This window comes from Podarcis muralis, chromosome 1, assembly GCF_964188315.1.
Source record: "Podarcis muralis chromosome 1, rPodMur119.hap1.1, whole genome shotgun sequence".
Classification (NCBI taxonomy): Eukaryota; Metazoa; Chordata; class Lepidosauria; order Squamata; family Lacertidae; genus Podarcis; species Podarcis muralis.
The window spans coordinates 3919597-3942184 of record NC_135655.1 but is presented as its reverse complement, the minus strand read 5'-3'; the positions used below and the strand labels follow the sequence as shown (position 1 = coordinate 3942184).

General features: G+C 47.6%; 1 protein-coding gene across 2 annotated transcripts in view; it reads left to right on the top strand.

Moving 5' to 3' along the window:
• Positions 1–5697: 5697 nt before the first annotated feature.
• MAP4K5 (mitogen-activated protein kinase kinase kinase kinase 5) overlaps positions 5698–22588 on the top strand; it is a 97462-nt gene continuing 80571 nt past the window's right edge. For both annotated transcript variants that reach the window (XM_077934574.1, XM_077934542.1), the window contains exons 1-2: positions 5698–5934; positions 14045–14340. In XM_077934574.1, coding sequence (XP_077790700.1) covers positions 14233–14340 — 108 coding nt within the window. In that variant the 5' untranslated portion in view covers positions 5698–5934; positions 14045–14232. The remainder of the gene's footprint in view (positions 5935–14044; positions 14341–22588) is intronic.

Below are 22588 nucleotides of genomic sequence, written 5' to 3'. Positions count from 1 at the left end.
TTGTGTGAATACAGAACCAGGGGAGTGGCGTTTATACAGGGCAGAGCCACAACGTGCGTTTAAAGCAAGACACATTTAAAGCACATGACTTTACCCAAAGAATTCTGGGAACAGCAGTTTCACCCCTACAGAGCTACAATTCCCAGCCCTCTTAACAAACTACAGTTCCCAGGGTTCTTTGGGGAAAGTCATGCATGTTAAATGTGCCCGCGGATTGTCTCGCCAGAGTGGTGCATGCTCTGGTTATCTCCTGCTTGGACTACTGCAATGCGCTTTATGTAGACCTACCTTTGAAGGTAACCCGGAAACTACAACTAATCCAGAATGCAGCAGCTAGACTGGTGACGGCCGCCAAGACCACATAACACTGGTCTTGAAAGACCTACATTGGCTCCCAGTACATTTCCGAGCACAATTCAAAGTGTTGCTTCTGACCTTGAAAGCCCTAAATGGCCTCAGCCCAGGATACCAGAAGGAGCATCTCCACCCCCATCGTTCTGCCCGGACACTGAGGTCCAGCGCCGAGGGCCTTCTGGCGGTTCCCTCATTGCGAGAAGCAAAGCTACAGGGAACCAGGCAGAGGGCCTTCTCAGTAGTGGCGAGCGCCCTGTGGAACGCCCTCCCATCAGATGTCAAAGTGATAAACAACTACCTGACATTCAGAAGACATCTTAAGGCAGCCCTGTTCAGGGAAGCTTTTAATGTGTGATATTTTAGTGTATTTTTGGTTTCTGTGGAAGCCACCCAGAGTGGCTGGGGAAACCCAGCCAGATGGGCGGGGTACAAATAATAAATTATTATTATTATTATTTAAATGCACGGTGTGGCCTTTATATTTGTGAATATAAAACCTTTTGGTGCACAGGTAGTCTTTTCATCATTCCTTCCTGCTGAAGGCCGTGGCCCAAGAAGAGAGAGGAAAATACTTGAGGTCAACCACTGGCTTTTGGCTTCTTGGATCATGGTCTCCGCTTCCTTGAGGTAGGACTTCTGGCAAGAGATGGGCTGCACCTCACAGCAGTTGGCAAGAATGTGTTTGTCGAGAGTCTTGAGAATCTGATCAGGAGAGCTTGAAACTAGATCTTGAGGGGGGGGGGAAACAATACGAACGACAAAAGAGCACCTGGGACTGGGGGCAACAGCTTCAGTGATACGCAGGAAAGTGAGGGGGTGTTCCAGAAACCCGCTAAAGGGCAAGAAACCAAGGGAAGGAACCAGCTGAAGGGAACAACTCATGGTTTCAGTTGTCTCTGCACAAATGCACAGAGTATGGGATGAAGGAATTGAGGGGATGCTCATCAAATTTGCACATGGCACCAAACTGGGAGGGGTAGCTAATGCCGCAGAAGACAGAATCAGAATTTAAAATGACCTCAACAGATTGGAGACCTGGGCACAAGCTAACAAAATGAATGTCAATAGGGACAAATGTCAGGTTCTGCCCTTAGGAAGAACCAGAAGCACAAATACAAGATGGGGGACACTTGGCATACTAGCAGTACATGTGAAAAGGATCTAGGGGTCTTGGTGGACCCCAAGCTGAACATGAGTCCACAGTGTGATGCAGCAGCAAAAAAAGCTAACGCTATTCTAGGCTGCATCAACAGAAGTTTAGTGTCCTAATAATAATAATAATAATAATAATAATAATAATAATAATAATAATAATTTATTATTTGTACTCCGCCCATCTGGCTGGGTTTCCCCAGCCACTCTGGGTGGCTTCCAACAAAGATGAAAAATACACAAAAATGTCACATATTAAAAACTTCCCTGAACAAGGCTGCCTTCAGATGTCTTCTGAATGTCAGGCAGTTGTTTATCGCTTTGACATCTGATGGGAGGGCGTTCCACAGGCTGGGTGCCACTACCGAGAAGGCCCTCTGCCTGGTTCCCTGTAACTTGGCCTCTCGCAGTGAGGGAACAGCCAGAAGGCCCTCGGAGCTGGACCTCAGTGTCCGGGCAGAACGATGGGGGTGGAGACGCTCCTTCAGATATACTGGACCAAGGGATCAAGGGAAGTAATAGAATAGCCACCCTATTCTGACTTAGTCAGATCACACTTGGAATACTGTGTCCAATTCTGGCCATCACAATTTAAGAAGGATGTTGAGAAGCTGGAAGGTGTGCAGAGGAGGGCGACCAAGATGATCAAGGGTCTGGAAACTAAGCCTTATGAGAAACGGTTGAAGGATCTGGAGAAGAGGAGACTGAGAGGATATATGATAGCCATCTTCAAACATCTTAAGGGCTGCCACATAGAGGAGGGAGTATGCTTGTTTTCTCCTGCTCTGGAGGGTAGCACTGGAAGCTTCAAGTTACAGGAAAGGAGATTCAGACTAAACATTCAGAAAAACTTTCTGACAGTAAGAGCTGTTTGGCAGTGCAACAGACTCCCAAGCAAGGTGGTGGACTCTCTCCTTCCTTGGAGGTTTTTCAGCAGAGGTTGGATGGCCATCTGTCAGGGATGCTTTAGCTGAGATTTCTGCAATGCAGGGGGTTGGACTAGATGACCCTCAGGGTCCCTTCCAACTCTTAATATTCTGTGATTCTATAAGAACATAGGAAGAGCATTGCTTCCAGATCAGGCCAACAGTTGCCCTCTCCCCACTGGTGATTCCTGGCATTCGGGGACAAAATGCCTCTGATTCCAGGGGCAGCATCCAGCCCTGCAGTTTGTGCCAGATTAATTATCCCAAAGAGGTGTGATCATATGCTTGTGTTTTAAAAAGGGTGGCAACAATTGGTATCCACACACTGAAAGCACTATCTGAAGGAGTGTCTCCACCCCCATCATTCTGCCCGGACACTGAGGTCCAGCGCCAAGGACCTTCTGGTGGTTCCCTCACTGTGAGAAGCCAAGTTACAGGGAACCAGGCAGAGGGCCTTCTCGGTGGTGGCGCCCGCCCTGTGGAACGCCCTCCCACCAGATGTCAAAGCGATAAACAACTACCTGACATTTAGAAAATATCTGAAGGCAGCCCTGTTTCGGGAAGCTTTTAATGTTTGATGCATTACTGTATTTTAATATTTTGCTGGAAGCCGCCCAGAGTGGCTGGGGAAGCCCGGCCAGATGGGCGGGGTATAAATAATAAATTATTAAAATTATTATTATGTATTCTTATTACTATGAGCTTGCCCATTGGGCGCATGTGTGCATGAGATATAAAGATTGCCTGCTACTCCTTCTGAGTTAATCTGGAACATTACAAGAACTCTGCCAATGGCCCCTCTAGCCTAGGATCCTCACAAGAGCAGTTCTCTCCGGGGTGGTTTCCAGCAAGTGGCCTTCCGAAAATGCTTCTGGCCCTGGAGGGAGAGCAGAGCCACTGTGGCCAGTAGTAGCCACGGGCAGCTAGCTGCCTTCTCCACAAATTTGTCTCCTCCTCTTTTGAAGCCTGTTGTCTTTGTCCAGGGAGTTTTCTTGGCAGGGATACTGGAGTGGCTTGCTGGTTCCTGCTCCAGGTGGATCACGTTTGGTCCACTATGACCTGTCCGTCTTGGGTGGCCCTGCACGGCATAGCACATAGCTTCTCTGAGTTATTCAAGCCCCTTTGCCATGGCAAGGCAGTGATCCATGAAGGGGAACAACTGATTGGTTCAAAATTGGGAAAGGAGAACGACAGGGCTGTATATTGTCTCCCTGCTTATTTAACTTATATGCAGAATTCATCATGCGAAAGGCTGGGCTGGATGAATCCCAAGCCGGAATTAAGATTGCCGGAAGAAATATCAACAACCTCAGATATGCAGATGACACAACCTTGATGGCAGAAAGTGAGGAGGAATTAAAGAACCTTTTAATGAGGGTGAAAGAGGAGAGTGCAAAATATGGTCTGAAGCTCAACATCAAAAAAATGATCTTCGGATCATGGCCACTGGTCCCATCACCTCCTGGCAAATAGAAGGGGAAGAAATGGAGGCAGTGAGAGATTTTACTTTCTTGGGCTCCATGATCACTGTAGATGGTGACAGCAGCCACGAAATTAAAAGACGCCTGCTTCTTGGGAGGAAAGCAATGACAAACCTAGACAGCATCTTAATAAGCAGAGACATCACCTTGCCAACAAAGGTCCGTATAGTTAAAGCTCTGGTTTTCCCAGTAGTGATGTATGGAAGTGAGAGCTGGACCATAAAGAAGGCTGATCGCCGAAGAATTGATGCTTTTGAATTCTGGTGCTGGAGGAGACTCTTGAGAGCCCCATGGACTGCAAGAAGATCAAACTTCTCCATTCTGAAGGAAATCAGCCCTGAGTGCTCACTGGAAGGACAGATCCTGAAGCTGAGGCTCCAAAACTTTGGCCACCTCATGAGAAGAGAAGACTCCCTGGAAAAGACCCTGATGCTGGGAAAGATGGAGGACACAAGGAGAAGGGGACGACAGAGGACGAGATGGTGGGACAGTGTTCTCGAGGTTACCAGGATGAGTTTGACCAAACTGCGGTGGCAGTGGAAGACAGGAGTGCCTGGCGTGCTCTGGTCCAGGGGGTCACAAAGAGTCGGACACGACTAAATGACTAAACAACAACAACATGGAAGACAATGTTACTCGACTACGAGTGATCGCCAAAGAAGACGAAGAAGAAAGTGTTGGAGTAGGACCTGGGAGAGACAAGGGTTCGAATCCCCATTTAGCTATCAAGCTCAATGGGTGACCTTGGGCCAGTTGTTGCCTCTTAGCCTAACCTACACCACAAGGTTGTTGTGGATATTAAATGAGGAGGGAGACAACTATGTACGCCACCTTCAGCTCCTTGGAGAAGAAGGTGGGATTATAAATGTAATCCATCAATCCATCAAATGTTTAAGGTCTGTTAATGAAGCTCTTCGTTAACAGCTCTTCATTAACAAAAGAATGGATGCTTTTGAATTCTGGTGCTGGAGGAGACTCTTGAGAGTCCCATGAACTGCAAGAAGATCAAACCTCTCCATTCTGAAGGAAATCAGCCCTGAGTGCTCACTGGAAGGACAGATCCTGAAGCTGAGGCTCCAATACTTTGGCCACCTCATGAGAAGAGAAGACTCCCTGGAGAAGACACTGATGCTGGGAAAGATGGAGGGCACAAGGAGAAGGGGGCGACAGAGGACGAGATGGTTGGATAGTGTTCTTGAAGCTACCAGCATGAGTTTGACCAAACTGCGGGAGGCAGTGGAAGACAGGAGGGCCTGGTGTGCTCTGGTCCAGGGGGTCACAAAGAGTCGGACACGACTAAACGACAACAATTTTTGTAGCCACCCATATTGGTGGCCACCGCTGCCTCCTCCTGTGGGAGGGAGTTCCACAGGTTAACATCGCGCTGCTACGCAGAGGGGGGGGAAACAAGCACCTTCCTTTCCTCTGCCTTGAATCTCCAGGGTTGTCCCCGAGGGAATGGGAGACACTTTCCCCTTTCCCTCCGTTTTAATCCTGTCGCCTCTCACTTTCCCCCGGCGGCGGCCGTGAATCCGGATCCACCTGGCGGGCGAGGGCCGGCCGCGGCTAATCCCTGGGCGGCGTTAATCCGGATTCCCTCACGCCGGATTCCTGAATTCGGAGTGGGAAGGAGGAGGAGGAGAGCGCGGCGGGGACCATGGCTCCTCCGAGGCCCGAGGAGGAGGAGGCCGGCTGGGCGGCGGAAGCCCCGCTTCGGGGCGCTGTGGCTCCGCCTCAGCCGGGCGGCTGGCGAGGAGGCTGGGCCGAGGGCGGGACGGCCAGGCGAAGGCGGCACCGGCGGCGGCGGCGGCGGCTGCCTGGGTCTGGCGTGGCCCGGAGAGGGCTCGAGCGGCGGCGGTGTCGGGCGAGGCCGCGCGGAGTGAGGAGAGCAGGCCGAGCCTGAGGAGACCAGGCCGGAGTCGGCGGCGGCGGCCCCCGCCCCAAGAGGCCGCCGACCCGCGGCGGGACAAAGAGGGGCCTCCTCCTCCTCCGCCTCCTCCCTCAGAGGCCGGCTGAGAGAGGTAAGGACCCGGGCCGGGCCTGCGCGGGGGGCAGCCGGCCTGAGGAGAAAGGAGCTGGGGGGAATATTGGGGGCTTCAGAGCCCCCCAACTCGAGGCCCCTCAGGCTTGGGGGTCAGGTAGACTGCGAGGCGGAGGGAGGCTCTCCCAGCAGGCTAGACGGGAGGAGGCCATTGCCCCCCATTCAGAGATCACAGGCTGACCGGGGTGTGGGGTTTTTTGGGGGGCAGCTGGGACCCCCCCTCTGGCCCACTGGAGGTGGGCTGGTGAGGGAAGGGCGTGCGAAAGCGGGCGGGTAGCGAGGCTTCTTGTGCACACGTGTACACGTGTGTATGTGTGTGGTTTCCTTCACACGCACCACAAGAGAACGGATGGTCTCCAGATAGGTGGGAAGTGGATCTGCCTCTCCTGGAGGATCTTTTCTGGGGGATCTGCAACAGACGCAGCTGTCTCCCAAATAGAAGGATGGAGAAAGCTGGGAGGGACCTGGGGTGGGTTTTGGGGGGTCAGATCCGCTCACTTCTGCTGCTCTAGACAAACCCCTGGACTCTGGAAATTTAGATTATAAGTGACCACCAGGTTCTGAGCGGTGGTTCTTTTTGGGGGGGTGCCTAGCAAAAAACTACACAACCACCCTCCAAAACAGACCCTGCAAGCCTGAAGTCTGCCAAGATGGAAAGATGCCTCCCCAAGATGGTTTGGAGTAAGGTGGGGGAAGCCCCCAGCCCCTGCCTTTATCCCTGGAGTTAGGGCTGAATGACTGGGTTTGGTGGGTTCCCACCTCCTCTTGCTTTTGAGACCCCTTGAGATCCTTTTGCTCTCTCCTCCATTCCGTCCTGCATGAAGTCACGGTCTCTGGTGGGCTGGATCCGGACAATGGCCCATCTAGATGCCTGTGGGAAACCCGCAAGCGGGACCTGAGAACATGAGCTCTCTCTCCTCCTGTAGTTTTTCCAGCAATCTGGTATTCAGAAGCAGAACAATGGAAGCAGACTAGTGACTAGTAAAGGTAAAGGGACCCCTGACCATTAGGTCCAGTTGTGGCCGATTCTGGGGTTGCGGCGCTCATCTCGCTTTACTGGCCGAGGGAGCCGGCGTACAGCTTCCGGGTCATGTGGCCAGCATGACTAAGCTGCTTCTGGCGAACCAGAGCAGCACACAGAAACGCCGTTTACCTTCCCGCCAGAGCGGTACCTATTTATCTACTTGCACTTTGACGTGCTTTCGAACTGCTAGGTTGGCAGAGCAGGGACCGAGCAACGGGAGCTCACCCGGTCGCGGGGATTCGAACCACCGACCTTCTGATCAGCAAGTCCTAGGCTCTGTGGTTTAACCCACAGTGCCACCCTCGCAGCCATCAACAAATAGCCTTCTCCTCCATCAATTTGTCTTATACCCTTTTAAAGCTATCTAGTTTGGTGGCCATCACTTCCTTCCATGGGAGCGAATTTCGTAGTTTAAACCGGCACTGCGTAAATAAGCACTTCATTTTATCTGGCCTAAATCTTCCAACATTCAGCTTAATTGGATCCCTGTGAATTCTAGTACTGTGAGAGGGAAGGAAACGCTTATCTCCTTTCTCCTTGCCATGCATAATTTTATAGACCTCCATCATATTGCTTCTGACTTGCCTTTTCTCTAAACTTAAACATCCCAAATGCTGCAACTTTTCTTCGTCAGGACGTCACTCCATACCCTTAATTGTTTGGGTGGCCCTTTTCTGAAGCACTACAATATCTTTCTCGTGGTGAGGCTACCAGAATTGTAAACAGTATTTGAGATGCGGGAACACTTTAGATTTGTATAATGTCATTATGATATCAGCAGTTTAATTTTCAATTCCCTTCCTGATTATTCTTTACACGGAATTTACCTTTTTCATGGGTGCTACACATGGGGTCGACATATTCACTGAGCTTTCTGCCACGACTCCAAGGTCGTATTCCTGGTCCGTTACCTCCAGTTTAGACCCCATGAGCATATATGTGAAACAATTATTTTTGGCTCCTATATGTATCTATCCCTGTTTACATTAAATTTCACTTACCATTTTACCTCCCATTCACTCAGCTTGAAGAGGTCCTTTTGGAGCTCCTTGCAATCTCATTTTAAGAAGTGATTCCTAACTCTAGATCGTTTATGAGCAAGTCAAAATGCACAGGTCTTAGTCCTGATCCCTGGGGGACTCCACTTCCTACTTCTTTCCATTCAGAGAACTGTCCATTTATTCCTGCTGTTTGCTTCCTGCAACTCAGCCAATTCCTTATCCACAAGATGACTTCTCCTCTTATTCCTTGACTGCTAAGCTTACTCAAGAGCCTTTGGTGAGGTACTTTGTCGAAAGCTTTTTGAAAGTCCAAGTAAACAATGTAAGCCGGATCACCTCTGCTGATATGCTTGCTGACACTCTCAAATAACTGGCTTCGTGAGACAGAAGCTGTGCTGGGTTAGAAAACCCTGGTCTGTACATGTTGGAAGCGCTTAAGGAAAACTCTGCTGCCCAGATTGAAATGCCACAATTTCCAGCACAACCCCTGGTGACAATTAAGTTTGACAATTAAATTCCTGATGTTTTGCTTTTTAATCTGGAACCCCAACTGGGCCTGTGCTCTTCTGATGCCATGTGATGTGTTTGAGAAGATCTGACTCCCTCTGATGGAATCTTCCTGGCTCAGAAGCCCGTTCAGGGTCTTCCTGCTCTCAAGGGGGTTATCTTTGGCCTCCTGTTTATATGGTTTAGTAAGAGACTGTGCAGGGATTCATGTGAAAGCAATTAGCTTTGTTGCAAACCCCTTTAACAGGAGCAGAGTAAGCTCCGTGCTAAGCGCATCCAAATTCAGCATCCATGCTGTCTGTGCCAGGCAAAGCTGGAGGCTGCAGCAGCCTCTCTTGGTCAGCCAAGCAAGCAAATGTGAGTTATGTCTGCCCCTTGTATCCAAGTCTGCTTTTGTATTGACTCGTGCCTCCTGATTGCTGGAAATTCAGCTCTGGCTCTGCTCTTGCAAGTTTAATTGGTAAAATCATCAGCTAAAGCTCTAATTGCCTCTTCAGTGGTGGAAGACCAGGAGGGAAGGCTCTGAAAGTTAAGGGCAGGCACACATTTTTTGGTAGGTGGGGGGTTTTTTTTGGAAGCGATTGCAGTTCTCTTGGATTGTGGTCTGTTTGGCTGACAGCGAATGGTTGCTTTTGTTTATTGAATTCTGATTTCTTGCATGCCCTTTTGTGTCTCAAAAAGGTGTCTGTATTGAAGTTTCTGTAATACTCAAATTCATTTTGATAGGAAAGGCCATTAATAAACTAAAAATGTTTTTGACTTATTCAGTTCTGCTTTGTTAGATCTCACCAAACCTTGTACTGTACATATATTTTCAAGCCCACCTTTATGGTCTTGAGGGCTAGAAGCTTCATGTGTTTGTAAAAGCTGAAATTCTCAAATTGCTGAATTCTCTGCTGTGCATAAATTCAGCATTCAAGCATCCTGCCATAGCATACTTGGCACCCTGACCATAAACTGTATTTTGCTATTCTAAAAAAGGGAATTTCTGGTGAATTTCTCTTCGATATTAAACATTCTGAGGGCTGAAATAGATCCTTTGTTATGTAAATAGTTTTCTTTTCTCCTTTTTGGTTACTATTTTTATGGGGAAAACACTTTTTGAACCAAAGCGCAGCAGCCAAATAGTTTCTCTTGCAAAAAAACGTTTAGCCTTGGTCACTGTGAGAGATTTTTCCACTGGCAAATGTAGGGCTTCCTCTTGTGGGAGAATCCATAGCAGTCATCATCCTTATGGGGCCTGCCAGCTTGCTCTGCCTCTCCCCTGACTGTTTTGTCTGGAATTTGGAAAAGCAGCAGCTAAAGGTCTTGATTGGAACATGGAGAGTACAGAATGAATGCAAACCTGTGGGAGACAGTGTGTGCAAGTGTACATACATTGTGTTTCATTTCCCCAGTCTTCACTCGAGTCAGCAATCTGTTACTTTCATATAATATATTTATAAAATAGAATTCAAAAATACCACAGATGCACAGCATCTAAACATAAAAACTAATAATTGTAATGAAACATTATCATCCCGGGAGCTACCTACCTAATTGGCATTTGCATTTCTGTTTTTTGGTAAATACGGACATGCGCAGGATAATGCATTAATAAGCTTGGCAAAGAGAGAATACCTGGAAGGAATATTGTATACTTACCAATATCCCTGTTATATTGTTTCATCTAGTTAATAAGTGATACTCTTAGCTGCTCAGTATTGCTTATTTTATCTGCCTTTATTTGTGTGTGTGTGTGTGTGTGTGTGTGTGTGTGTGTGTATGTATTCTGGGCCTACAGAAATATCTGTTGCAGCTGAACATAAAAATCAGAAAATGATAAAAGCATCAGATAAACCACTATAAATATAACATATGGGTGACTATTTAGACCCCTGTGACATGCAATATTTCCTGCCAGTAACTGACAGCTCCTGTGCCTGTTTATTTCCTGGTTGGAGGAAAGACCTATAGGCATGTCAAGGCAGGGATGCAAACATTAAAGACAAGAGCCTTCTGGTTCCTGGGAATCCAGTGGTTGTGCATAGCCAATCCCATGCCATTGCCTGCAAGATCAGATCACCATCTGGGGCCGTCTCCCAGTCTTGGTATCTGTTCTCCAAAGGGAGCCTTCATGCTCTCTTTTCCCCATCTCTCCAGCTATCAAGGGTTATTAGACTTTTCTGCTGTTCAGAACCAGGCAGCTGGCACTCCCCTGTTGTGGGAGGCTGTTATTTGTTTGCTTAAGGTGTTTCTGCACTTCTCCCCCCCCCCCCCCGAGGGGTTTACAATTTAGTGATTCTTGTGTTTCTGTCTGTGTAAGGCCCAGAGCTGGGTTCCGTCATCCGTCGTTCCATAGGCAGCTTTTAACGGCCATTGCGCCATTTCCCCATTGCACATTTCCTTGATGTGTCCAGAAGATCAAAAGATTGCTGTGGCCCAGATGCCCAAGTGGGCATGTAACCTGCCTTGGCACACTGCAGTTGGGATGCTTCTAAGCTGTCTGATGGTTCTGTCCCCGTGCCTTCAGGGAGGGGCTGAACACAGCCAATACACGTGTAAACCTTTTGAAGGGACCTTGATACTCCAGCTGTTATTATTCTTTTTTTAATACATTTTTATTAATTTTTTAACATATCACTTCCAACAATCATTTAACATAACTGTTAATACAATATGATATTATATTATATTATATTATACAATATTTTAGACTTCCATCAACAACCTCTGAAGATTTTCCGTTCTTTATCACTTATTCTGCATTTCTTAATTTCTCTATTACTTTTAATTATCATTAACTAGTAGTTCTCTTCATAGTCTTCATTGCAATATTTCACATAATCCTCCTTACAGAACTTCTTGCAGCCCTACTAGTGTAATCTGTTTATTACAGTTGCTTTTCAAATAGTTCAGATATTTACCCCAGTCTTCTCAGAATCTCTGGTCCCGCAGGTTTCGAATCTTTCCTGTTAATTTATCTAATTCTGCATAGTCCATTACTTTCATTTGCCACTCTTCTGGCTTCCATTTTTGTGCCAGTAGTAGTCTTGCTGCCGTTATTGCATATAAAAACAATTTACAGTCCTGTTTGTTAATGTCCTCCCCTACAATGCCAAGTAAAAATGCTTCTGGTTTTTTAATAAATGTATATTTCAACATCTTTTTCATCTCATTATATGTCATTTCCCAGTTTTTCACTTTTTTACATTCCTGCAGCTGTAATTATTCTCATCCATGTACAGTAATCTTAGGTAGGGCTGCCTTCATTCATGATTTCACAGTGTGTTGCCAGAAAAAAGTGATATGTAGCACCTGCTAGGCCAAGAATCTTGAGTTGCATTTAAGAAGGACCCAAGTTCCTTAGAGATGTGCTTGCAGCATTTTATATCAAGAAGATTTGCATCTGTGTAGGAAATAGATGTTATTAAGTAGAGAAATATCAACTCCACTGTGGGTCAATTGCTATTTACTCTCCCGACATTATGAGGGATGTTCTCAAGTGTCTGCCTTCTCTTGCTCCAGAGGGAGCTCCTTGCAATCTGTCCCTCTGGACAATTAGTATTTTATTGCTCTCATTATGTTCCTATTTCAATTAGGCTTTGAAAGTGTTCAAGCATCAGCTGGCACACTATTGAAGTGTAGTTGGTTTGGGGTGCCACATGAGTTCTAGTCACTGGGGGCAAAGTGACCCCCCCCAAAAAAATTTATTCCTGGAACTAGTAGAAGGATGCGTATATTCCCTTCCAGGGAGTCACATGTATTCTGAGGGAAGAAAGATGAGCTTATAGATATGAGAAAAATAAACAGAATCTATGATGAACGCAGCAAAATTCACAGAGGGCACAGAGATTCATTTATACAGATGGAGACTTTGAGTTATGTGGCACAGAGTTTTAGCTGTTCTTTAGTGCATGTCTTTTTAATTTGGACAAACGAGATGTTGTGATGGAGCCTGGCCTGTGCTCCCAGTCCCCTCGTAAGGCTCTGTTATTTTGGCAGATGAGTTCGGCCTTGTTTGGGAGTGACATGTGGTGTCCTATGATGCTGGAAGTTTAAGTCTCGCCTCAGCTGCGAAAGTGGCAAGGTTTTTTTCTCTCCACTTCAACCCTCTCATTTGCGATATGCAGATAACGCTACTGGCATTGGGTTCTTGTAGTAAGTCACGGGTTTCCAGCCTTTTGGGCCCATGGGCACATTTGCAAACTGGAGAAACTGTGGTGGACACTACCAAACACACCCCACAGCTACCATAGGATGCTTCTTTTAAGCCTAATCTCTGAGGCAGGGAAGGGAGGGCACCAGGGAAAGCCTCTGTCAAGCGTTTGAAATACTATTATTTATTAATTTTATATCCCACCCTTCCTCCCAAAGGAGCCCAAGGCGACACATGCACAGTGGTGCTAAAACAATACAGCTAAAAATAGGAAGCTGAAAACCACTTTAAAGTCTCTAAAACATTTAAAAGCAATCACGTACCCCTCACAGCTAGTAATTTCAAGGTTGCTAGGAACAGTATCTTTGCCATCAAACGCCTGGAAGACAGACGCACCTCACCAGGGTGGGCATTGCAGAAACTGCCTCCAAGAAGGCTCTGTCGCGGGTCAGTGCCAACTGGGAATCAGCCAATGGCAGCACTGCCCTTGCCACTGACTGCCTTCAAAGACAGAACCGTAGGTTAGTTAGCCTGGGTTGGTGAGGCTGTTTTTTGTGGCCTGAGGCCAGGTGAGGGGACCCTCCTCTGCCAGTTACAGACAGCAGGGCAGCAGTTTGTCATCTGAGGCCCTTCTCTATGGCCCTTAGATGTTTGGAGGGTGGCAACAAGAGAATGGGCCTTTTTTGTGGTCGCCCCCTGTCTGTGGAATGCTCTCCCCAGGGAGGCTCGCCTGGCGCCATCATTACATGTCCTTAGGCACCAGGCAAAAGCCTTCCTCTTTACCCAGGCCTTTAGCTGTTAAATAATATTTGTCCTGTTAAAGCTATCATTATGATTATTTTATTGCTATGCTGTCTGTTATTATGCTTTTTACAGTCAAACCTCGGTTTTCAAACGTCTCAGCTGCCAAACACCGACAACCCGGAAGTGAATGCTTCTGTTTTTGATTGCGCCTTGGAAGTTGAATGGCTTCCAAGGCGTGTTTTTCATTTTTCCCCGTTGACTTTGCAGCCAGCCCCTTGATCCTTGGTTTTAGAACGTTTCGGGAGTTGAACAGACTTCCGGAACCGATTATGTTCAAAAACCGAGGTTCCGCTGTATTATGTTTTTATTATTGATGCTCTGTAAAATGTGTTCGTAATGTTGTACAGCACCCTCAGACCTTTTGATGTTATCATTGTTACTATTATTATTTATTTGATTTATAATAATTGATGGAAAGATCCAACCCATGGGCCACAGTCTTCCAGATTTTTCTCTTGCGCAGGCCCATTGAAGTGAATGGAATCTGTGCACAGCAGGGCTGCCCCATGTTAGCTAGCAGGGATTCCATTTGGATTTTCTGCCTGAGCCACCGGAGCGCCTTGACTACCTTTCAACAAGCTCTCATGGATGTTCCTTTCCCCCCTAAATCTTCTAGGTCCGAAGAAGAGTGGACGGAAGCCATGCCTGCTGCCGGGGGATCTCCTCGCTAGGACCTTGCTCGCGTTGCTTCCTCGGTATCGCAAAAGCCAGAAGCAGGGAAGGCAGAGGCGGCTGCACACCATTCCTGTTCCCCCTCGTGGAGGGGGGGCAGGGGGGAGGAAGTGGAGGCTGCATTAACGGACAATGGATCCTCTGGCCCGCTCGAGTGGGGATATTATGCGGCGGAATCCACAGCAAGACTACGAGCTGGTCCAGCGTGTGGGGAGCGGCACGTATGGAGATGTCTACAAGGTGAGAGTCCAAATGCCCAGGCCTTTTCTGCAGCGGTCATTTCCGTTGCAAATTGGGATTTCTCTCTCCCTGCCTCATGTGGCAGCTTGGGCCGCTTTACCTTTAAGGAAGGGCAAAATCGACATACAGTCATACCTCGAGTTGAATGTGCTTCGGGTTGAGCACATTCGAGTTGTGCTCCGCGGCCACCCAGAAGTAACGGAGCGTGTTACTTCCGGGTTTCACCGCTCGCGCATGCACAGCCGCTCAAAATGACGTCACGCACAGAAGTGATGAAACGCGACACGCGCAGACACGCCGTCGCGTCTTGCATTCCGTTCGGGATGCGAACGGGGCTCCGGAACGGATCCCGTTTGCATCCCGAGGTACCACTGTAACTGCTTCTGTGGGGAGAGTCGTGGGCATGGTAGCTGGTCCCTTCGCCCCCCTTTTTGTGTTGGAAGTCGTATTTTCACCAGCCTGCAGAATTGTTGCAATATGCAGATTCAAGCAGCCTTCTTAAATTATACGAATCAACCCTTTCTGTGTGTTGGGTGGGCTTCACTTACCGAACCCCATCAGCGGAAGCCCTGCGTGAGGATTTCTGCTTGTGCAAAAGAGTTGCCCCCTCTCCTCCCCTTCACCTGCCCCCTTTGCCCCCTGAAATTGGCTCAGGGTGGGGTGGGAGAACCCCCAGAACAGCAGGGTCAGGGCGGGGGCTCATCACTTCATCTGGCAAGCTGATATGCCTGTGCAGATAGAACATTGGTACACCACACAAGGCTGAATTCCACCCGCTGCTCCCCATTTCTTAATGGGGCTTTTGCTCATTGTTCTCTTCACCCCAACACTGTAAAACAGTTTGAAATGGAGGGAAGGAGAGCAGCGAGAGCACCCTGTGTTCTCTACTTCAAGGGTTCAACATTACAGTGGTACCTTGGTTTAAGAACAGCTTAGTTTATGAACAACTTGGATTAAGAACTCTGCAAACCCAGAAGGAGGTGTTTTAGTTTGTGAACTTTGCCTTGGAATAAGAACATGTTTCGCTTCCTGTTGAGTGTGTTCCATTTGTAAATTGAGCCCCCCGCTGCTATGGGAAAGCACACCTTGGTTTAAGAACGCTTTGGTTTAAGAACAGACTTCCGGAACGGATGACGTTTGTAAACCAAGGTACCACTGTACTTGTTCAGCATTAATTTTGAAACCCTGGCTGTGGTGCAGGTGAGGATTCTTGACTCAGTGCTGATAAATGAGGCTGCTGTTAGAAAGCTGGGATGCTTTTTTCTGACTAGCGAAGAGAGGAGAATTCCCCCATTATTTTTCTTTTAAAAAAAGAAAGGTTTGCTGCCTGATTTAGCTCCGAGGAAAGAGTTAGCCTGGTGGACTGGGCAGGTTGGGGGTAGGAAAAGAAGAAACTGGATCTGCAACGGGAGGGGTCAGGGTTGTTGGAGTCTGAGATCATCCATGCTTGTCTAAGAAAATTGTGACATCCCTGAAATCTGCTCAATTGCCACAGGTCCCCTTCCATCACTGCAGCGCGATTGACCTCACTTTTGTCTTCTCCTTGTGCCCTTCACTTCTTCATGAGCATACTCATTTGGACTTTTGACTTGATTTTATATGACTAGGTATCGTCCCAAGTTAAATGTGATAGTCAGAGGCTGTGAGGCAAAGTGAAATGGAGACGTTTAGATGCTCTGAAGAGCAGCGGCAGCAGGGCAGGATACAAGCTGGATCCGTCCCATGAGTCACAATCTCCTGGGAAGTTCTCCTGCACAAGACCCAGGGGGAAGGAGCAGAAGGCTGCTTACCAGGCTTGTGCAGGGGTGATTGAAGGAGGAGGCATGGTTGTGATTTTTCAACTCTGGCTCCAAATATCTTGGATGTGATCTGGTACATGTTGGCCTGTGGTCACAGTGCCTGCTGCCCCAAAGGTTTGCTCCACAAGCTTTTAATAAACTTGCCCAACAAGTCAGCTAAGTGAAGTGCAGCTTTAAACGCTGATTAATTCTGCTTCTTTTATATCATGGGTAGGCAAACTAAGGCCCGGGGACCGGATCCGGCCCAATCGCTTTCTAAATCCGGCCCGCGGACGGGAATCAGCGTGTTTTTACATGAGTAGAATGTGTCCTTTTATTTAAAATGCATCTCTGGGTTATTTGTGGGGCATAGGAATTCATTCATTTCCCCCCCTTCAAAATATAGTCCGGCCCCCCCACAAGGTCTGAGGGACAGTGGACCGGCCCCCTGCTGAAAAAGTTTGCTGACCCCTGTTATATGCTTCAAACTGTTACGGTGTTCTGTAAACAGTCCTTTGGGCTCTGTGAATTCAATGTTTATTGCAGAATTCCAGAATCCTCAGAAATGCAGTTTTCATTTTAAAAAACAAATAAATTACAGTACTAACTAAATTTTATAATCCAGCTTTTGGCTCAAGGAACACCAGGGTGGTGAATGAAATAAAACCACCTTTAAAATATCAAGACACTGAAGCAACGAAACACACAAATAAATTCCCATGTGTGCCAGCAGCAGAGATGGGAGAGAGCAGCTCCTGTAGCCTTAGAAGGCAACAAAACAGGCCTTTGGCCCAGCTGGCAATGCTTCCATAATGGTGAGGTTGCCATTGCTATGTGGCCCCTTTCCCTGCCAATCAGATGATGGCGATGATATTGATATTTGTATATTGCCCATCTGACTAGGTTCCCCCAGCTGCTCTGGGTAGCTTCCAGCAAAATATAAAAACAAATAAAAACATCAGCCATTAACAACTTCCCTAAACAGGGCTGCCTTCAGATGTCTTCTAAAAGTCAGGTACAGTGGTACCTTGGGTTAAGTACTTAATTTGTTCTGGAGGTCCGTTCTTAAGCTGAAACTGTTCTTAACCTGAAGCACCACTTTAGCTAATGGGGCCTCCTGCTGCCATCGTGCCGCCGGAGCACGATTTCTGTTCTCATCCTGAAGCAAAGTTCTTAACACAAGGTACTATTTCTGGGTTAGCGGAGTCTGTAACCTGAAGCGTATGTAACCTGAAGCGTATGTAACCCGAGGTACCACTGTAGCTGTTTATTTCCTTGACATCTGATGGGAGGGCATTCCACAGGGCGGGCGCCACTACCGAGAAGGCCCTCTGCCTGGTTCCCTGTAACCTCACATCTCGCAGGGAGGGAACTGCCAGAAGGCCCTCGGTGCTGGACCTCAGTGTCTGGGATGAATGATGGGGGTGGAGACGCTCCTCCAGGTATGCTGGGCTGAGGCCATTTAAGATGAGCAGAGGAAGAGCAGGTTGGGAGGAGCCGGTGATGTGGTTGTTATTGCCCCAAAGGCAGGAGACTTTGGTGTTTGGCACAGCCCCAGAGGCCAACAGATTAGGTCAAGTTATGCAGATAAGTTATAGTTTCGCTTTGTGGGGGGGACGGGGGGTGTCCGTTTTTATGTCTTGGCTGATTTTAAAATCTTTTGGTGTTTTCCGTTGTGCTTTTTCTATTGTTGTTATGTGAGATTCTCCTCTTAAAAAGCGGGATAAATATTGGTTAAATAAATAATTCAGATAAAAGAAATTGGCCTTTTCCTTGGCATGGAATTAGGATTTTTGTAGTAAGCACTGCTGCCCTTAATTAATTGGCTACTTCATATGTGCTCATTTTAATAAAGGAATCCTTAAAAAAAAAAGTGGTTACATTTTTACTTTGTCAAAAACGAGGCCCCTGCATCACTTTGGCCTAAGTCAGCCTGAACTTGATTTGATTTTAAAACGGTGCACTTATCATTCTATATGAAGAAACATTGTGTTTTAACACATTGGGTGAAGCATTAGTAAAGGTAAAGGTACCCCTGCCTGTACGGGCCAGTCTTGACAGACTCTGGGGTTGTGCGCCCATCTCACTCAAGAGGCCGGGGGCCAGCGCTGTCCGGAGACACTTCCGGGTCACGTGGCCAGCATCTGGCGAGCCAGCGCAGCACACGGAACGCCGTTTACCTTCCCGCTAGTAAGCGGTCCCTATTTATCTACTTGCACCCGAAGGTGCTTTCGAACTGCTAGGTTGGCAGGCGCTGGGACCGAACGATGGGAGCGCACCCCGCCGCGGGGATTCGAACCGCCAACCTTTCGATCGGCAAGCCCTAGGCGCTGAGGCTTTTACCCACAGCGCCACCCGCGTCCCATTGGGCGAAGCATTACAAAGTATTAAAAAGCTGCAGAACTCTGGACTAAAAACTGCTGCCTTCTGTATTCCTGACCCTCTCAGAGCAGGTGACTGTATATTTGTCTCTCTCTTGTGGGAATGTGGCATTTATAGGGTCAGATTAAAAGGACACAAGTTGATCCCTCGGTTAAGAATAGCTCACAGGAAGCAGATTAAGGTGCACAGGCGGCTTGCAGCATGACTGGAGTTAAGATACGCCCAATTCCAGGGATGTTTGTTTTGGTTGCTCTAATTCCATTTCCATCTTTGCTCAGGATGGTTCATATGGGCTGCCCTGGTTCTGGAATTGGTACCCAGTGGGGCACTGCTGTTAATGCAAAGCCTGCTTGCTGCTCCTGGGAAGAATGCACAGTGCTTTCCTTACCTTGTGCTGTCCGTTGAGGCTTGCAGCATTTCTCCAAGGTCTCAGGCAGCAGAAAAATGTGATTTTCCCACAGGAAATCAGAGCACGCTGGTCAGATGACATTTCTTATATGCAAAAGTGTTGTAGGGATAGGATAGGCAGAATAAGATCCAAGAGAGGCAGTGCGATGGGTGCTTTTCATGGTATTCTTATTGGTATTGTAAACGTGGTCCTCAGAAAGTTTTCAGAAGAGCAGGATGTCGGTGTCTTCATTAAAAGGTAAAGGAACCCCTGACAGTTAAATCCAGTCGCGAATGACTCTGGGGTTGCGGCGCTCATCTCGCTTTACAGGCCAAGGGAGCCGGCGTTTGTCCACAGACAGTTTTTCCGGGTCATGTGACCAGCAGGACTAAGCCACTTCTGGCACAACAGAACACCCACACCAGAGCGCACGGAAATGCCGTTTACCTTCCCGCCAGAGCGGTGCCTATTAATCCACTTGCACTTTTTGGCGTGCTTTCGAACTGCTAGGTTGGCAGGAGCTGGGACCGAGCAGCGGGAGCTCACCCCATCACAGGGATTCGAATCGCTGACCTTTTGATTGGCAAGCCCAAGGCTCAGTGGTTTAGACCACAGTGCCACCCGCGTCCCATGTCTTAATTAAAGCAGGCTGCAATTGATGTAACCTGGCATCATGGCTAAAAGCTGAGAAGCGTTTGGTTCATGTCACCCTGTTGGGTGTGCAGACGGGCTAGGTGGCCACAAAGCCAATTCCTCATTCAGATCCACCATTCCTTTCCCCACATCTGCAGTTTCGATATGACAATGCCAGCGATCTTCTTTGCAGCACTGTTGTAAGGCCTTTTGGCCCTTGGGGAAGGGCTGTAGCTCAGTAGCAAACATCTGCTTTGCATGCACAAGGTCTCAGATTCAACCCTGGTAGCATCTCCAGGTAGGGCTGGGATCAGTGTTAGAAACTGGGATTGAAAAGCAAGGAGCCAAATGGCTTTTGGGACCTGGGTTGTGGGCGCCAAAACAGAATGTCTAGTCGCCATTGGGGGTGGGGACGGCAACACTTTATTTACTATTTTTATAAGCATGAACTAATACGCAATTCGCATAAGTGACAAATTGTTAATACCATATTTTTTTAACAGAAATACATGTTTAATTTGGTGTTTACAATTAAAATATTGGTACCAAACTTTGGTTTTCAAAACATTCTACTCTTTATCATTAAACTCCTTAACATATTGTCTATCCTTAACATATATTTTGAAGCTTCAAAGCACGTACATTTCAGTAATCCCTGAGCGTCAGCCAGGAGCAAAATAAAAAATAAAAAATGGCACCCAGACTTTTTGAGGAGCTTGCAAATGGAGAATCTTTCTCGCAAATGGCACCTTGCTAGTTTCAAGCTCTGGCTGGGAGGGTTCCATACCTGAAAAACTGGAGAGATGCTGCTGGTCAGTGGTCTGTTTTGAGCCAGGTGGTCTGACTCTGGGGACAGGTTCCTGAGTCCCAGTACTTGAAAATCACCTGTGAAATGCAAAGTATTCGTTAATTCACTGTCCCTGCTCCTGTATTCAAATGTAGGCTGAGGAGGTGCTGTGGTTTATGGATGGGTTTGAGTGCCATGCCTCCCCTCCCAAAGATATGTTTCTCCATATGTTCATCCTGCCCTGTCTTTTCTGGGCATCAAATCAGACTGAGGCATCGGGAATCACTGAGGAATGTGTTTTCAGTGCAGGTGTCTTGGTGCTGAGCCATCTCAAAGTGTCTCAAAGTGTGAAAGGAGCCTCTTTGTTGCAGAGAATGTGTTCTGAAAGCTTTTTCGGATTTGACTCTGCATACATTCAGTTTGCAGGGAGAGAGTCATCTCGGCTGGTTCTAAAATCCTCCCTTCATCTTTTAAGCCCATAGAACCTTGATTTGGAAGGGAGCAAAGGTCTTCTGGTTTAAGCCAAGACTGGCCTTCAGAGGCTGAATTATGTTCTTGTGTCCCTGCCGCCATTCCCAGAGGAGGTGCCTGGGACAACCCCAGTTTTATTTTTATTATATGCATTTTGCACACCAAAGTGTCTCAAAGTATCTGGATTGATAAAAATAGAAATAATGAAACATAGTAACACCAAATATGAAAACACCAGCACAAGGCTCATCTAAAAACATAAAGGTAGCTAAACTTTCCCATCTCACTTAAAAGGATGAGCACAAATATAACTAGTTGTCTTCCCAATGAAAAACCAAAGGCCTGGGTAAGCAAAGTTGTTTTTGCCTGGCACCTAAAGACAGATAGTAATGGCTCCAGGCATGCTTCCCTACCTACCATGGAAAAGGCACATTCCTGTGCCACCACCATCCACATCTCCCTCAAGGAGGGCACACAGAAAAAGGGCCTCAGTTGATGACCACAGTGCCAGGGTTGGTTCATGTGGGGAGAAGCAGTCCTTGAGATGTTGGTGGCCGTGAGTCTCCAAACCAGCACTTTGAATTGTGCCTAGAAACTACCGTATTTTTCGCTCTATAAGACGCACCAGACCACAAGACGCACCTAGTTTTTGGAGGAGGAAAACAAGAAAAAAAATATTTTGAATCTCAGAAGCCAGAACAGCAAGAGGGATCGCAACGCAGTGAAAGCAGCAATCCTTCTTGCTGTTCTGGCTTCTGGGATAGCTGTGCAGCCTGCATTCGCTCCATAACACACACACACATTTCCCCTTACTTTTTAAGAGGGAAAAAGTGAGTCTTATAGAGCAAAAAATACGGTAATTGGTAGCACGTCCAGTTGTGCCAAGATTGGGGCTATAAGTCCAGGTCTACTTGTCTTAGCCAGCGATCTGGCCACTGAATTCTGCACCAGCTGCAGTTTCTGAAGAGTCTTCAAATGCAATGTAGAACCTAGAGGTGACCAGAGCATAGATAACCTAAGTTAGGCTGTCCCTATCCAGCTAGGGGCATACCTGGGCCACCAGCCGAAGCTGATGGAAAACACTCTGTGCCACCTGAGGCTCATGTGACAGTGATGGATCCGGGAGTAACCCCATGCTACGCACCTGCTCCTTCAGAGGGAAGGTAGTGTCACCCAGAACAGTCTGAACCTTCCCATCCAGTCTAGGGAACCACCCACTAACAGTGCCTTTTTCTTACCTGGATTAAGCTTCCATTTATTGGGTCTCATCCAGTCTTTTACCAAGATAGCCGTTGTTCTACAGCAGGGATGTCCAACAGATCGATCGCGATCTACCGGTCGATCGCAGGGTGCCTTTGGTCGATCCTGGTTGATTGCGGGACCCTGACCCACCCTCCCAAAATGCTCAACAACTCTGGCTCCCTAAAAAAGCTCAGCAACTCTGGTCAATACAATGGGTATTGGTTTTTTTTTAGTGGGAGTAGATTGCAGTCTCTCGGAAGTTGGACATCTCTGTTCTACAGCATCCTCTTCCACACCTGCAGATGTAAAGGAGAAATAGGACTGCATATCATCAGCATATAGGGACACTGGAAGCTGCCTTCTACTGAGTCAGACCATTCTCCCATCTAGTCAGTGGCAGTGGTTCTCTCTCTGAGGTTTCAGACTCAGGGACATCCCCAGCCCTACACTGGGCTAGGAGCTAGAGCCTTTGCCCTGGCAATGCACACCATTGAACAGCACGAGGGATAAGATCGAATTCTGCAGCACCCAACACCGAAAGCTCAATGGTCCTGAACACCCTCCCTT